The sequence below is a fragment of the Asparagus officinalis genome, unplaced genomic scaffold (assembly GCF_001876935.1).
Source record: "Asparagus officinalis unplaced genomic scaffold, Aspof.V1 AsparagusV1_Un222, whole genome shotgun sequence".
Classification (NCBI taxonomy): Eukaryota; Viridiplantae; Streptophyta; class Magnoliopsida; order Asparagales; family Asparagaceae; genus Asparagus; species Asparagus officinalis.
In genome coordinates this window covers 17,889-34,370 of record NW_017972487.1, presented here as the reverse complement: position 1 = coordinate 34,370, position 16,482 = coordinate 17,889, and the positions used below count along the sequence as shown (strand labels likewise).

The 16,482-nt window shown below is 35.1% G+C and overlaps 3 protein-coding genes across 3 annotated transcripts; 1 reads left to right on the top strand and 2 right to left on the bottom strand.

The window, feature by feature from the left end:
- Positions 1-572: 572 nt before the first annotated feature.
- On the bottom strand, positions 573-1,212 carry LOC109827455 (glutathione S-transferase T3-like). Its single transcript, XM_020394463.1, has 2 exons — positions 985-1,212; positions 573-905 (listed from the first exon to the last, which is right to left on the bottom strand). The coding sequence occupies exons 1-2, from the start codon at positions 1,210-1,212 to the stop codon at positions 573-575; spliced, it is 561 nt and encodes a 186-aa protein (XP_020250052.1).
- A 936-nt stretch (positions 1,213-2,148) lies between these two features.
- LOC109827454 lies at positions 2,149-3,526 on the top strand. Its single transcript, XM_020394462.1, has 3 exons — positions 2,149-2,580; positions 2,785-3,115; positions 3,216-3,526. Exons 1-3 carry the CDS (start codon positions 2,149-2,151, stop codon positions 3,524-3,526), a joined length of 1,074 nt encoding a protein of 357 aa, XP_020250051.1.
- Positions 3,527-8,194: 4,668 nt separating this feature from the next.
- LOC109827456 (auxin-binding protein 4) lies at positions 8,195-12,992 on the bottom strand. The gene is made up of 5 exons (XM_020394464.1): positions 12,850-12,992; positions 11,879-11,985; positions 11,070-11,270; positions 9,850-9,917; positions 8,195-8,445 (listed from the first exon to the last, which is right to left on the bottom strand). Exons 1-5 carry the CDS (start codon positions 12,944-12,946, stop codon positions 8,343-8,345), a joined length of 576 nt encoding a protein of 191 aa, XP_020250053.1. The 5' UTR covers positions 12,947-12,992; the 3' UTR covers positions 8,195-8,342.
- Positions 12,993-16,482: the final 3,490 nt, after the last annotated feature.

Genomic DNA, 16,482 nt, shown 5'->3' with positions numbered 1-16,482 from the left:
TTATAATTTTACCTTAATTGTATAATTTGGACAAAATAAATTATTTTTAAAAATAGAAATAATGTTAAATTTTAAAAGTCATTATTATTAATTATAATATTAAAGTCTAGACATTATAAGTAAAGTCCCATGAAATATAAATTAAAAATATAAAGAGAAATCCTAATACATAATTCAAATATAAATTACATATCTGAAATACATTGCATATAAAAATTAACACACATAATATAAAACTTTATTAAAATAAAACATAAAATACAAACTAAACATATAACATTACATAAGATGGACAAGCAACTCTCAATAATCTGGTAGATCGGATCCAGAGTGTCCAATATCATTGAAATAATTGCCAAAATTAGAAGCAGACCCTTGTTCTTGTTGATTTTTTGTATTATTTTAATCTGTTGAGCTTGAACGTACTCACGTACGTTTGGATCAGCAATGGAATTCAAATCTTTCATTATAATTTTTCATTCATCTCTATCTTTTTTCATGGCTATCTTTTCTCGTTCGATATCAAATGCTACTTGCCTATCCAAGCTCGCCTTATCTAACCTATCTATAAGTCAGTTGTTATTTGTATCGATGGAGTTCACTACACTTGACTCATGATCATCATTTTTCCTTTTTAATTTGGGATTTTTTACCCCAATAGGTCGTTCAGGTGGAGTAAATGATGACAGTCCAGGAGATGTTGATATAGGAGAATCCGGAGTGGGATTATCTGATTGTAACGAGTTGAAGTCCACACTTTGGGGTTGTCTTCGACCAACTTGTCTTGCTGTGGGGACATCATCTTTAAATTTTTCAAAATTTTTAACCATATTCCAGACATGATCAAATTTGAAACCTTTTTTGTACTTTGGTTCTTGCATAAATAACATCTTTGCTCGAACTAACTGCAAATTATAGTGAACATCAAGTTATGTATTTCAAAAATAATAATAAATTTTGAAAGATAATTAATAGAATACTTACAATATCTTCATCTGAAGTGCCACTTGGATTCAAATTCTCTACTTGTCTCAAGCACACATTCAACTTCCTTACTTCATTACTTATGATTTCCATTCGAGAACGAACTGATCGGCTCGTACGCACCTCAAAATGCTGATCTCGAAGTTTATTGTATCTGTCCTCCACACGAGACCAAAATGCATCTCGAGACTGGTTTCTACCGATAATAGGGTCTTGAGAAATATCCATGAATACTTGACAAAGGAGCACATCTTCAGTAACTGTGTATCCAGATGACCGAACATATATTTTTTTTTGTAAAAAGCGGTTGGTTTGGAGATTAGAAATACTTTGAAGAAATACTTTGAATTGGGTGGTTTGAAGTAGAATTCGTGAATGTTATTTATAGCCAATCCAAAGTTTTTTTGTTTGAATTTGAATTTGAATTTAAATTTGTCGGTGGTCAACATTTGAAATTGAATCGTTGTGTACAAACTGATCAGCTTTACACATTGTCCAACGTTGTCAGTGGGAATCATTTTCTAAAATCAGCTCAGCTTTACACATTGTCTAATGTATACAGCTAAGCATTCATTGAATTTGAATCAGCTCAGCTTTACACATTGCCCAACGTATATAGCTAAGCATTCATTGAATTTGAATCAGCTCAGCTTTACACATTGTCCAATGTATACACAACTAAGCATTCATTGAATTGTGTAAAAGCTATATATGAGTGAGAATCGTTTTCTAAAATCAGCTCAGCTTTACACATTGTCCAACGTATACAACTAAGCATTCATTGAATTGTGTGAAATATCTATATGAGTGGGAATCATTTTCTAAAATTAGCTCAGCTTTACACATTATCCAACGTACACAGCTAAGCATTCCTTGAATTATGTGAAAACTTTATATGAGTGGGAATTATTTTTTGAAATCAGCTCAACTTTACACATTGTCTAACGTATACAGCTAAGCAAATTTGAATTTTGTGACAAATTGATAACAGCTGTAAAGCATTTTCTGAAATTAGCTTAGCTTTACATATTGTTCAACGTATACAGCTAAGCAAAGTTTTATAAATAGCATACTAGATTAGGTACCTCTACACAATTATTCGTTAGTGTTAAAATTATTATTTTTCATTTCTGCATACTCAGTCATTCTTTTCTTACTTTAAAAATGAATTTCGATGCTGGAGGTCCATCATATTTATCATCATCTTCATCTTCGGATGATGATAACTTTCTGTCCAATATTATTACAGAGATTGATGAAACCGAAGAAGTAATTCGTGAGTACATCAACAACAACATGATCCTCGCTAACAATTTACGTCAACAAAACTACCAACCGATCCATGGTGGCTTGATACCCGGTCATGCAGTCATCAACCACGATCGAGAAACTGCGCATCAGAATTTGTTCATAGATTACTTTATCGATAATCCACGTTTCGGAGAAGATATGTTTCGTCGTCGATATCGAATGTTAAGAAGTTTGTTCCTTCGTATTGTGGATCCAGTGAAAGATCATGACTACTACTTCCACAATGAAGTGATGGACTTGGTAGAATGTGACTATCACCATTACAGAAAGCAACAACTATTTTTCGTATGTTGGCATACGGTCTACCAGCTGATGCTACAGACGAATACGTTAAAATAGGTGAGTCAACAGCAATTGAAAGTATGACAAAATTTTGTCGTGCTATGATGGAGATATTCGCAGAGCGGTATCTATGAACACCTAACGCTAATGATATTGCTAGGCTACTCTATATTGGTAAAAAAAAACATGGTTTTTCAGAAATGTTAGGAAGTCTTGATTGTATGCATTAGAAATGGAAAAATTGTCCAACGGCATGGTTTGGGCAATACGCATGACGTAAATGGGTCACCAACTATTATCCTTGAAGCTGTAGCAGATTATGATCTTTGGATATGTCACGCATATTTTGGTATGCCAGAAACCAATAATAATATCAGTGTGCTAAAGTCATCTAATCTTTTCTCTAATCTAGCTCAAGGTATTGATCCTCCCGCTCACTATGTTATTCAAGGAAAAGAGTATAATATGAGTTATTATTTAGCTAATGGTATATATCCAAAATGGGCTACTATTGTACAAACAATCCAACATCCACAAGGTAGGATGAAAAAAATATTTTGCCATGAAACAGGAAGCATGTAGAAAAGATGTAGAATGTGCGTTCGGTGTTCTCCAATCTTGATTTGCAATTGTGGCAGGATCAACATGTTTTTGGAAAAAATATGTATTACATGACATAATGACAGCATGCATTATTATGCGCAATATGATAGTCGATGATGAACGTGATCTTTATGCACCAATTCAAGAAGTGAGGGAAGCACCAACACCAGAAGTTGATATTATACTTTATGCACCAATTCAAGAAGTGAGGGAAGCACCAACACCAGAAGTTGATATTATAGCAGATGAAACTATAAGATTTAATCAATTTATTGCACGTTATAAACAAATCAAGGATAAAGATGCCCATATTATATTTCGTAATGCATTGATAGATCATCTATAGGAGGAATACACTAATTCAGATAGTTAAGTGCATATTAAATTTGTAATTTTTACATTGTTGTTAATGTTTAATTATTTTCTTTATTTTATTTTCTGTTGTGTTCTTAAATGTAATATTTTTGCAATATCAATAATAAATATAGATTATTTTAGCAATCAAGTTATTTTAATTAATAAAATAATATTTAATTATTTTATTAGTTTAATTTTTTAAGTAATAAATTATTTTGTTTGAAAAATATGTGAAAAAATAAAATTTGATATGTGGGGTTAATTGTTGAAATAGTTAAAAATATAGGGAATAAAAAATAATAATATAAAAGTAGATAAAAAGGAATATCCTAAGAATATTCTTTTTTGGTATAAATAATGGTGCAGTTGGTTGAAGATGAATTACTGTTTGATGTGACTTTTGCACCATTTTGCTACAAAATTTACACCATTTTGGTGCGATGGGTTGGAGATGCCCTAATAAGATTGAACAAAATCAATCTCTATATATATTGTATCAATCCGGGGGTTTAAAAATAATAAGAAAAAAATATCTATATTCCACCATTGTTAAGGGTGTGTAGTTTCAACCTCTTGTAATCTCTTCTTAAAAAAAAAGATCTTCCTCCTTCTCCCCGTGGACATACACGGATCATCTTGATCGCGTAGAACCACGTTAAATCTTGTTGCTTGTTGTTTGTCTTGATTGCTTGGTAGATTTGAGGTTTCTTAATTGTTTAAGTTTTATCTTCCGCAGCTTGCATACTCCAATAATTGGTATCAGAGCTACTATGGCGACCAAGACGACAATGACCAAGTTCGAGATGGAGAAATTTGACGACAAGTCGAATTTTCTCTTGTGGAAGATGCGCGTCACGACCTTACTCGTGAAGGAAGGGGTCCACCGATCCTTAAACGGTTTTGCAAAGAAGCCATCCACTTTGGAAGAAGATGAGTGGAAAGACACGGATGTCCGCGCAAATGCTACAATTGTCCTGTGCTTGTCAGATGAGATGCTCTATAACGTTATGAACGAGAGCATGACTGCGGTTATGTGGTGTAAGTTGGAAAGCTTGTATATGACGAAGAATTTGTCAAATAAACTCTTCAAGAAGAAGCAGCTTTATGAACTTCGGATGAAGGAAGGTGCATCTATTCTGCAACACTTGAACATCTTCAATAGGATTATTGGTGATTTGTTGGCTCTTGAGGTGAAGCTAGAAGAAGAAAACCAAGATCTTCTGTTATTGTGTTCGCTTCCACCCCGTTGCAATCACTTAGCGATTACTATCATGTATGGGAAGGAGATTTTAGAGTTGGAGGATGTCATCTCGGTGCTTCAGAATAATAAACACATCAGGAACACGGACATCAAGGAGGAATCTTCAGGTCTAGTGGCCAATGTAAAGAAAGGGAAGTCGAAGGGTAAGGAGCCGGTCAAGGCTGAAGAAAATTCTAGTTCTGTCGTCTGTTTTTGGTGCAAACGACTAGGTCACTTCAAGAAGGATTGCAATTACTCCACGGCAAGGGCGTGCTTTCAGGAATAACTCAATACAAAATTGATTTTTGTAAGTATTGTGTCATGGAGAAGCAACATAGAGTATCTTTCTCTACTTTGTAGCATAAGTCCAAGGAGTTGCTAGATCTTATCCACACTGATGTGTGGGGGCCCTCATCAAAGGCATCCATTGGGGGTGCGAGGTATTATGTTACATTCATTGATGATTTCTCCAGGAAGCCTTGGGTTTATTTCGTGAGACAGAAGTCTAAGGTTTTTTAAAAGTTCAAGGAGTGAAAGTCATTGGTGGAAAATCAGAAGGGGCTGAAATTGAAAGTCTTGAAGTTAGATAATGAGGTGAGTATACCTCCGGGTAATTCAAAGAGTACTTGACTGATGAAGGCATCCGGTATCAGTTAAGTGTGCCAGGACGATCAGAAAAAAATGGAGTAGCTGAACGCATGAATCAGACACTGATGGAAAGAGCCCGCGGTCTCTTGCTACAAGCAGACATGTCCGAAGATTTTTGGGCGGAAGCGGTAAATCATGTGTGTTATTTGATTAACAGGTCACCATCTATAGCCGTTGATCTTCAGATCCCAGAGGAGATATAATGAGGAGAATCAGTGGATTATACGATTTTACACATATTTGGTTGTCCAGCGTATAGCCTTGTAGACAGTCAGAAAAGAAACAAGCTAGAGTCCAAGTCGAGACAGCGTATCTTCATAGGATTCACTTTTGAAGTCAAAGGGTACCGGTTATGGGATCTTGAGACTCACAATACCTTTACCAGTAGAGATGTGGTCTTTGATGAAGACGTTATCATGCAGGCAGATCCGAAGACAGAAGACAAGGCGCAAGGTGGATCTTCAGATGCTTCTACAGATTCTTAGGTACAAGAAGTGGAGTTTTCGGAAAGCCCTGCAAGCCCTAGTGTGCCTACTGATGATACTCTAACCGACGATGGAGACAGAGCTACTATACAGGAGGAGCAGCCAATAGCGTTGAGACGCTCGAGCCATACAGTGGCGTCACCTACTAGATATGGTTGGGAAGACGATGATCGCGTATCTTTTATTTTATTCACAGAAGTTGGACACCCATGTAGCTACAGAGAGGTCGTTGAAGCAGATGATCGTGACAGGTGGATTACAGTCATGGAGCATGAGATGAAGTCTTTGGAGAAGAATCAGACGTGTGTTCTGGTTAATCTTCCAAGAGGCTCAAAGGCGATTGGTTGCAAGTGGATCTTTCGGAAGAAAGATTGTGAGCAATTCAATGCAAGATTGGTCGTCAATGGATATGCTCAGAAGGAAGGAGTGGACTACAATGAGATTTATTCTCCCGTAGTCAAACATACGTCCATTCGTTTGTTGTTGGCTATTGTTGCACAGTATGATTTGGAGTTGGAGCAATTGTACGTTAAAACAACATTTCTACATGGAGAATTAGAGGAGCAAATTTACATGAAGCAGCCTGAGGGATATCTCCGTGAAGGTGAAGAAGACAAGGTTTGTCTTCTTAAGAGGTCTCTGTACAGGCTCAAACAATCTTCGAGGTAGTGGTACAAGTGCTTCGACTCATTCATGATCAATGCCGGCTTTAATCGATCTGCAAAGGAAAGGGCACAAATCGAGGAAGTCAAGCAGTTGCTGAAGATGGAGTTTGACATGAAGGATATAGGAGCAGCCAGGAAGATCATAGGTATGGAGATCCCACAAGACAGAGTTTTTGGCAAACTTTGGCTGTCCCAAGAAAATTATATTCTCAATGTGTTGAAAATGTTCAACATGGATGAAGCATGATCGGTTTCTACTCCTTTAGTCGGTCACTTCAAATTATCCTCAGAGTAGTGTCCACAAACAGTTAAGGAGCAGGAAAAGATGTCTCTGATACCATATGCGAGTGTCGTGGGATCGCTGATGTATGCTACGGTTTGCACTAGGCCTGACTTAGCCGATGTAGTAAGTTCAGTAAGTCGATTCATGTCAAATTCAGGAAATCAGCATTGGAAGGTGGTGAAGTGGATTCTACTTTATCTACGAGGGACTGCAAAGGTGGGCCTATTGTTTTAGTCTTTGGAGGATAAGGGGTTCAAGAAACTACAGAGCTACGTCGATGCAGATTACGCAGTCGACCTTAATTAGCGGAGGTCAACGACGGGGTGTGTATTCACAGTTTCTAACCGTGCCATTAGTTAGAAGGCTGAGTTATAGGAAACTGTGGCTCTTTCAATGACTGAGACGGAGTACATAGCTGCAGTTGAGGCATCGAAGGAAGCTCTGTGGTTGCAGGGTTTAGTCAGAATGTTTGACATCATGCAGGATTCAGTACCTATTCATTGTGACAGTCAGAGCGCGATTCATCTTGCGAAGGATCAGAGGTATCACAAGTGGACGAAGCACATTGACATCAGGTATCACAAGATCCGAGAGTGGATTGACAGGGAAAAAGTGATCGAATTGGTGAAGATCAGTACAAAGAAGAATCCGACGGATATGATGACAATTGCCTTTCCTGTAGAGAAGTTCAAAGCATCTGTGGACTTTATCCACGTTCTTTAGAAGTAACTTTGGAGAAATACTCTTGGGAGAGAGTTGTATAAAGTGGGAGTTGATTTTGAAAAATCTTCGCGAAGGATTGATTCAACGTGATGTGAGTCAAGATGGAGATTGTTGAGTTCGTGATGACTCAAATCAGTTGAGAAGCATGATTGAATTTGGACTCTAATTAGGATTAATTTACTATCCTAATTAGAATTGGATTGAAGGAATTAATTGAATTGGAAAATCCAATTAGGATTCAAGTTAGAGTTCTAATAGGATTGAGCAAAATCAATCTCTATATATATCGTATCAATCCATGGGTTTAAAAAAAAGAAGAAAAAAAGAGAGAGAGAGAGATCCATATTTCACTATTGTTAGGGGTATGTAGTTTTAACATTTTGTAATCTCTTCTCAAAAGAAATAAGATCTTCTCCCTTCTCCCCGTGGACGTACACGGATCATCTTAATCACGTGGAACCACGTTAAATCTTGTTGTTTGCTGTTTGTTTTGATTGCTTGGTAGATTTGAGGTTACTTGATTATTTAAGTTTTGATCTTCCGTGGCTTGCTTACTCCAACAAATCAATCCCAGGATAATCCCATTTGGCAATATAGAAAACCCAGGGCACGCTAGCTAAATTGCCGAAGAAAATTAAGGGGAAAAGGTGTCAAAGAGTACTATCGCATATTTAGATGTAAAAGGCAAGCTCTACATAAAGGCAATCAACTTCGACACAATTTTCCAATGTCAATCACAAAAATCTACATAAGTATGCGCATCAGAGCTCGTCCTTGGGCGCATTGTAACATTCCTCGTCCCAATAGTATGGAAATTTCAACTTGGCTGCAGTATGAGGCACATTCCAGTCATCATAGATGAACCTGCATAACAAAAGTAACAAAAATACCCTTTTGAGTTGTAATTGTTATTTAGACAAAGATAAAAATATAGGGTCTCATTTATTCTTCAATTTTTAAAGCCTCCGCTATCTCTGTTCAGCAGCAATTTGTTCTTGAGAAAGCAGTGTAAAAAGCACAGTAATTTGTATACCACAAGAGGCATGACATTATGAACATAAGATTAAGGAGCATCAGGCTTTCAATGTGTCAAAATGAGTCGAGAATATTTGTATACAACAAGAGCAAAATATATGTTCGTTGATCGTAACTTAATTCATACCACCTGCGGAGCGTGGGGACTATCAAAGGGAGCTCGGCAAGGACACCGCCCTACTCAAGCTTCGTTGTATATTTAAGTTTTTAAATGGATACAATACAGAAGTGATTTAAGTATATATACAAGTTAGAAGTGATAAAATGGAGCTTTAATTTTTGAGAGAGGTGCAGACATAGTAATGAATGATGGAAACACTGTGTTTAATGTGTGTGACTTAGGACATAATCCCATACTCTTCTCTCATTTATTGGAGATATTCAAACAAGTAAGGCCAATGCAATTTAGTATCTCATATTAGAAGATTATTTTTCTTTAAATGAGGAAATGATTGTGAGAAATTAGGAAGATTTCTAAGATTTATTCTTTTCTTTTTGGGTGTGTGTGATAAATAGACTATTTTCTCATACTACTTTCCCACTACGTTCAAAGAAGAATGTGCGAGGTCCTTCCTTTTAAACTTTTAATTGACCATTCGTCAAAGCGTTGACACTTCTCTATCTATGTAGTGTAAGAATAGTTTGAAATAGTGTAGTCTAATTAGTAATTTTGGTTTTTTTAAAAGGAAGAATTTTGATACACGTCAAACTAGGTGAAATTTTAGTTATAGAATATCCACACATTATGCACATTTGGTTGGGGATTTTAGATTTATCTCAGAAAAATCTTTACATTATTAATATAATTAATGATATACTTGCTTTATTTTTTTAAGAGGGAAAATAAAAGTGCCCCCCAAACTTCAACTCCTGCCTACCCTACAGTGCTAATGCAGTGAAAAAGCCAAGACGGTTTTTTACACCTAAAACAACCAATTTTCTATAGCCAAAAAAAAAAAACGTACCAAGGGATTAAGGGTTTTTGATCAATCTCATACAAAATTTAACACAAATAAGGTTATCTTTGGTTACATAGTATGTAACTACGGAAGTTTGACAACCAAATCACATTATTAATTATGATTTAATGAGGTGTGTCATAGTAGAGACGAGAGACTACAATATGACAAAAAGTAGATCAGAAAAATACTTAAACATATGTGTTTTGCATTAATTAGTGAAAGATATATTAATATTATCAAACACGAGAATACATATAAGAGGAATACTAACGCTTTGACTGGTGGGCGGGATATTACGACCAGCATTTGCAAGTCCTCATGTTCATCTCTGTTCCAAACCTGCATGAATAAAATTCACAATACATACGAATCCCAAATTCACAAATACATACGAATCCAAAGATGTGTTTTAAATATTATCCAAACCCAATAAACAACTTAATATACTTATATATATATTATATCATATATATATATCTATTATATATATATCATATATATATATATATATAAATATATATATATATAGCATTGACAGAGGTAAGCAGTAAGCAACAGTAATTCCCCCAGGGATGTCGAATTAAGGACATACAAAACAAAATTAACCTAGAATTCACAATAATATGTACTAATATTTAAACCATATAATACATGTTAATTAAATAAATACTATCTCATCCCACTTTTCTTTAGAAACATGTGTTTTCTCCCTCAGTATGGAATGGTGGAATAAACAAATATGCAATGATGTATCTCCATGGACTACAAAGCACCGATATATGAAAAAATCAGAAGAAAAGTCAGAAATATGCTATATCAACAAAAACAATGCACTTTTGGACCAAATTGTTTGACCTCGTGTATATCTGGAATTCACAACTTAAAAATCACAATAATGCAGTTGATTACCATAAATTTTAAGCTATATAAGACAAAATCTGAATCTCGATAGAGAACAAACTGAGTGAAATATGAAGGACCTCTGATTAGTGACGTATGAAGTAGGTTCCAGGATGCCATGAGGGAATCAAAGAATTTAAGGCATCAAGGTAGAGAAATTCAAAAACCATAAACGACATATTCAAACATTAACCAAACATAGATCCTAAAATTCAAATATTCAGCTAACAAACATCCAGCAGCTTCATATAATGTGCACATATTCTTTTCCTAACATGATTAACATCTTGGACATATGAAGGATTTTCAAGCTTACCCACCACAGAATTGTAATGGCTGCTGCATCATCGAATCTTCCTGTCCTACATACTTTCTTGTGAAATTGCATGCATTTTATGGACTAATATTTCCACGTGGAATGAACCATCATATCGTATAAATTTCAGTCCAAATCAGCATATTAACAATTTCATGAAGGAATACAGTTAATAGCTGAAAAGCCTTCTTTTTGGCTAGCATTTTGCCTCAGATCATAATATATTAACAAAACTATATACGCATCTTATAGGCTTTTAAGGTAGATTAAAGTACCTGATGAGGATCATTCACAGGGATAGAAAATGTGCTATTTGCATAAATCCCAAACTCTTGTGGTGTTCCTGGTTGCTTCATAGAGCTCGAGCCGAGTAAAAGAGTACCTTTACCCTTTAAGACCACAAAAACTTCTTCACATGAATGTCGATGAATTGGTGTCCTTGTCCCTGGTGCAAATGTCTGGAGCCAAATCTCAACCTAGCAAGAAACATAAATTAGATAATCAAATGTCCAACTAAATAGTATTTTCATGCTGACAAAATAGCTAAAAATGTAAGGGTTCTAATACCATGTTAACATGATAATCATAGCCCAAAACGTTAGAGAGGTATGATCCCTTCTCTCTTTATTATGCTATGTTTGGGAGTTCAATAAGGGAAGGGAAGGAAAGGTAAGATAGGGAAAGGAAAGGTGAGGAAGGGGAGGGAAAAAATAAAATATCTCGTTTGGAGGTTTTGTAAGGGGAATGGAGGTGAAGTTAAATTATTTTGTTTGAGAGTTCTAATTATGGAAAGGGAAGGGAAGTAAATGAATCTTAACTATTAATTCATTATATGATAGAGGGTCAAGATGTCTCTTTCGTTATGAAATTTTACTTTCTTTCTCTTCCCCTCCTCTACCCCCCAATTTGGAGGGAAACAAAATTGAACGTTTTTTCCCTCCCTTTCCTTCCCTTAGCCCTCTTAAAAAAACTCCCAAACAGAGTAACTCTCTTTTTCCCTTCTCCTACCCCACATTACCTTCCATCCAAACATTTATCTTAATGGCCTGAAATAGCAGAAATATCCTTTGTACGGACAACACACCTCTTTCATTCCATGTAAAAGAGCTCCTGCAACAGTGATATGAGCTAAGCCTCCTCTCCCAAAGTCACTTTGAGTTGCTTCACTTATGTTTCTCACCAATGACGAACCTAGAACAGAAAAACCATTAAATTTATAGCTGGTTAAATCTACAACAAGTACTAAGGAATTGCTAGTTTTATTAATGTCTAATGAATATAATTATATATAATCATTAAAAGACAGTTACTTGCAACATGAATTGAAACTATTAAAGCAATTTTCTTGCTTGATATTCAGACATGTCTCCATTCTAAGAAAGTGACGGTTGCAAAATGATCAATAAAATAAAGTAAAATTAATGTGATCTTGTTTAGAATATTCAGTATGGGAGGGAAATCATTGATTTGTAAGTAATCACAGCAACATTGTGAGATTTTACTTCAACCAGCCTATACCTCCCTTGATCTAAGGACTTGAACTGCACAATTTTGCAGAAAATGTACAATTTAAAAGGATTGTAATACATATATACAGGACCTTACCATAATTAATTGATAATCATGGACACAGAAAACAATATTTTGATACCTTGTGCACTCATGAATTACTAAAGGAGGATTGATGTCAGATGCACAGTTGGTTAGCGGTACGCTTATGAGTAATATATCTTTTTCTTACAATTCACCAATGATAAACTATTATTTGTTGAGGAATCAGTGAAGCACATCAAAATCCATGTCATAATTTACCAAAAAAAATTAAGAAAAAAACAAAGAAACGTAGCAGCGAACTTCAGAACCCAAAATCCAATAAACTGATTTGAAATAAGACAAACCCATCAAAACCCACTTGAAGCTGGATCAGACTAAGCATTTAAATACACCCAAAATGAATTTCGTGCAATTCTTTTGAGGATTAAAGAGCTAACAAACGATACCCAACAAAAAGTACAGTACTAAACTTGCTTAAACTAAAACGCTCAGCAATTTGACCTTGCTTGGAGCAGAGAGAAGAAGCATCCGCGGTGATGGAGAGAAGAGAGAGGAGGAGGAAGGACAGCGCGTGAGCCGCACGTGAGAGCGCACCCATTTCTCTAGAGCTTTCAGCGCTTTGGATGGCTCCGGAGCAACATGAAGGCAACTTATTAATGGGCCTAGATAATGAAACAAGCCCAATACAATAAGGGCCTGTTTGGTTCGCTCACCTTATTACTGGTAAACACTTTTTCATACCGGAAATTTCTTTTTTAGGTTTCGGAGGTTCGTTTGGAAAAGTATTTTTAATGTCTGCATTTTTGGTTTATCATGAAATCAAGAGGTGAAATGCGTTCAACCTTTTTCCCTAGTTTGGATGGGGGAAAAAAGAAAACCAAGCGTTCATACGGGAACCGCCAGGCGCCAGCCTCAGTATTCTTTTTCTTTGTTGCCTTCTTCAATGTGCACCTGTTTAGAACCTGATTCGGAAGTTGAGCCATGATCATTAGTGGGAGAAAGTTACAATCCACTAATATTAGGGCTTTAAAATCGTTAAAATAGAGTATGAGAACTAAGCATGTTCATAAATTACCCCGGTTGGTGATGCATTTGGAAATAATTGTCATTATAATATGGCATGTTGGAAAAAGCATGAGGTGACTGTCCAAAGTAGGAAGGCTAAAATGGAAAAACTCACTACTAGCTGGAGGCATAGTCTGAGGAGGTTGAGATAAATGAGGTTGAGATGGAACTACATCCTTATCTTTATTTTTATCTTTCCCACTTAAGGAGGTATTATCAGCCATCACTAGTTTAATTGAGAGAGTTAGATACAATATAATTAGTAAGATAAGCAAAACATGAATACAATAACAAAAAATTCAATATATATAACAGAATTAACATTATTGAGTCCTAAATTAATGATCATGAAAAGCAAGCATAATAAATGGAAAAAACAAAACATAGAGTTAAGACTTAAGAATAAATGAATGATTAAGATAAGATCGACAAATATGAAAGTTAAGTCTCTGTGGTCACATCATCATTATACTTATCACAGTAGTCAACCCACATCGCCCAAGCAATGTCATCCTTAAGAGTCTTCCACTCATTTCTTGATTGTGTTTATTCTCTTTGGGTTTAAGTTTGTGAAAAAAAATCACTAAATTATTATCAGATTCATTTTCCACCTTACTATCAATATCTTCATTAAAATCGGACTCATTGAGTAGGTCATTACTTGGATCGACAGTTACAATAAAATTATGAAGGACTGTGCAAACCTAAACAACATCTACTTGTGTAGAGAATGGGTAACATGGCTTAGGACACAATATCTTTAGTCAATTCTTCAATGTGCCAAAAGTAAATTCAATCTTAGACCTTAAAGAAAAATGCCCTAGATTAAACAACTCATTTTTATTCTTAGGTAATTTACGGGTATATTCTTTTAAATGATATTGAACACTTCGATATAGAGAGATGAAACCTGACATGGTGGGGTACCACAACATCACACATATAGTATTTGCCTACAATTTGTTTAATAAAATTTGTAAATAAGTCAAGTTTGCATATTAATATCCAAATTTTTTAAGGTTAAAATTTTAAACAACTACTATCATAGACTTTCAATTCTTGTGGTTGTGGTCTAGATAATACATCTTGGAGAATCCTAAAATCATTTGCAAACCCCTCCCAACCTACTAACACATATGTGAATAGTTTGTTTAAGGTACAAGCTGCAATCACTGTGTAACAGCTTTGCGGTCTCGAAATCGTGCAACAAGATTAATCACTAGTATTGCACCAACATGAATCTCATCTATCATATCAATACAATCTTATAATATGTGTATCAAATTTCTAAGTTAACATTTATTTTCATTGAGTATACATATAACTGTACTTAAAATGTAAATATACCTTAAAATAAGGTAGAATAGCAGATTGTTAATGATTTTTTGCGGAACATCATTGAGGGCTTGTCTCATGTAGCGTCCATGTAGGTAAATAATTGCTTCTAATATGTTATTAAAATATCTAGTGACTGTCTCTCCTAATCTAATAAAATGAGACTTCACAATACGATTTTTAGATTAATGACCCAAAATGTTCAATATAATGATAAGCTGCTCTTCTACAGTTATATTTCTTAAGTCTTTTAGTAGCCCATTTTCTCTGATGAGCTTTGCCAGTTTGACAACCCACTTCACATTCTAATATAGTTTACATAACTATGACTGAAGTCATTATATATATATGCTCTATGTGTTCAATTCTACTTTTCTCTTGCTTTCTGTTTTCCTCACTTGGTCCACTATGTATTGATCTACTCCTAGACTGCATTCTACTCATGAATGTAAATACTATAACAAAAATATATTGTATAGCCTCTTGGCAAATGTTAACAAGACTTTCTCCATCCGCAAATTTCCTATTACCATCCATCTACATCCATCTACAGTACAGGCATAAAATTAAAATAATTAACATGATTCATCTACATCCATCTACATTCAAGTTTTAAGATCCAGCAGCCCCTTAGCATCCAATGATTTCTCAAGATGACAAATAGAATAATGATTTCCCTGTGTATACAATAGTTCACCACAATATACACAATATTCAGCATGCAAATGTGCAATAAAGAGAAGGGGAACACCGTAATTAACCACTGCAACTAAGTGTGTGCTACACCTAAAATTTCATAAAAGAGGTGTTTGCGAGATAAACAAGGTTACCCAGAAATATTATTAATGAAAACCAGATTTTAAGGATTATGACATGGAACCATTCTCATAATTTTCTTCTTCTGAATGGTATCGCAATACATAAGATAAGCTTACTCAGAAATAATATCAACAATAACCAAATTAGATAATGGTATTAGCATGAATCTTAAGGAAATTTGATGATTGTATGAGTTTTTAGATGTATGTTTGTATGTCACCTTCAACAACGACATTTGCATAATAACATTCAGAGATATTAATTGTAAGTCACCTTAGACAAGTATATACTTAGAAGTGATATTTTAGCACAAGTGGGCTTTTGAAGGTGATTTTTAGCATCAAGCACTTAATTATACCTTCCGCATTATCTTAATGTATCATTAAACTCGTGTAAACATGAACTAATACTTATCATTAAGAACAAAAAGATGCAACTAGTTATTATTTGGGTCTATAGTATCATTCTCTAATACATCCTAGGAAGTGTCTGATTCAAAGCGTAAAATGTCAACATAGTCACATGAGGAACTCTAAATTCATCTAGTCAAAATCTGTTGTACACCGCGGAACCAAACAAAACACCGAGAGAGAAGGCAACTCAAATCAAACAATAACGGCACAAACTCAAACACAAAAGTTTAACGTGGTTCGGTAAATTGCCTACATCCACGGGGCAAGAAGGGATGAGTTTCCACTATAGAGAAAGAGAGTACAAAGTAGAGGGGATGAGTTTCCACTATAGAGAAAGAGAGTACAAAGTAGAGATTACAAGATCACTCAACTAACCTCTCAAACAAGAGAGTACAAAGTAGAGATTACAAGATCACTCAACTAACCTCTCAAACAAATCTCTCAAATCTCACAAACAAAACCCTCAAACAATTGATCAGAAAGATCTCTCTTTTATGTGCTC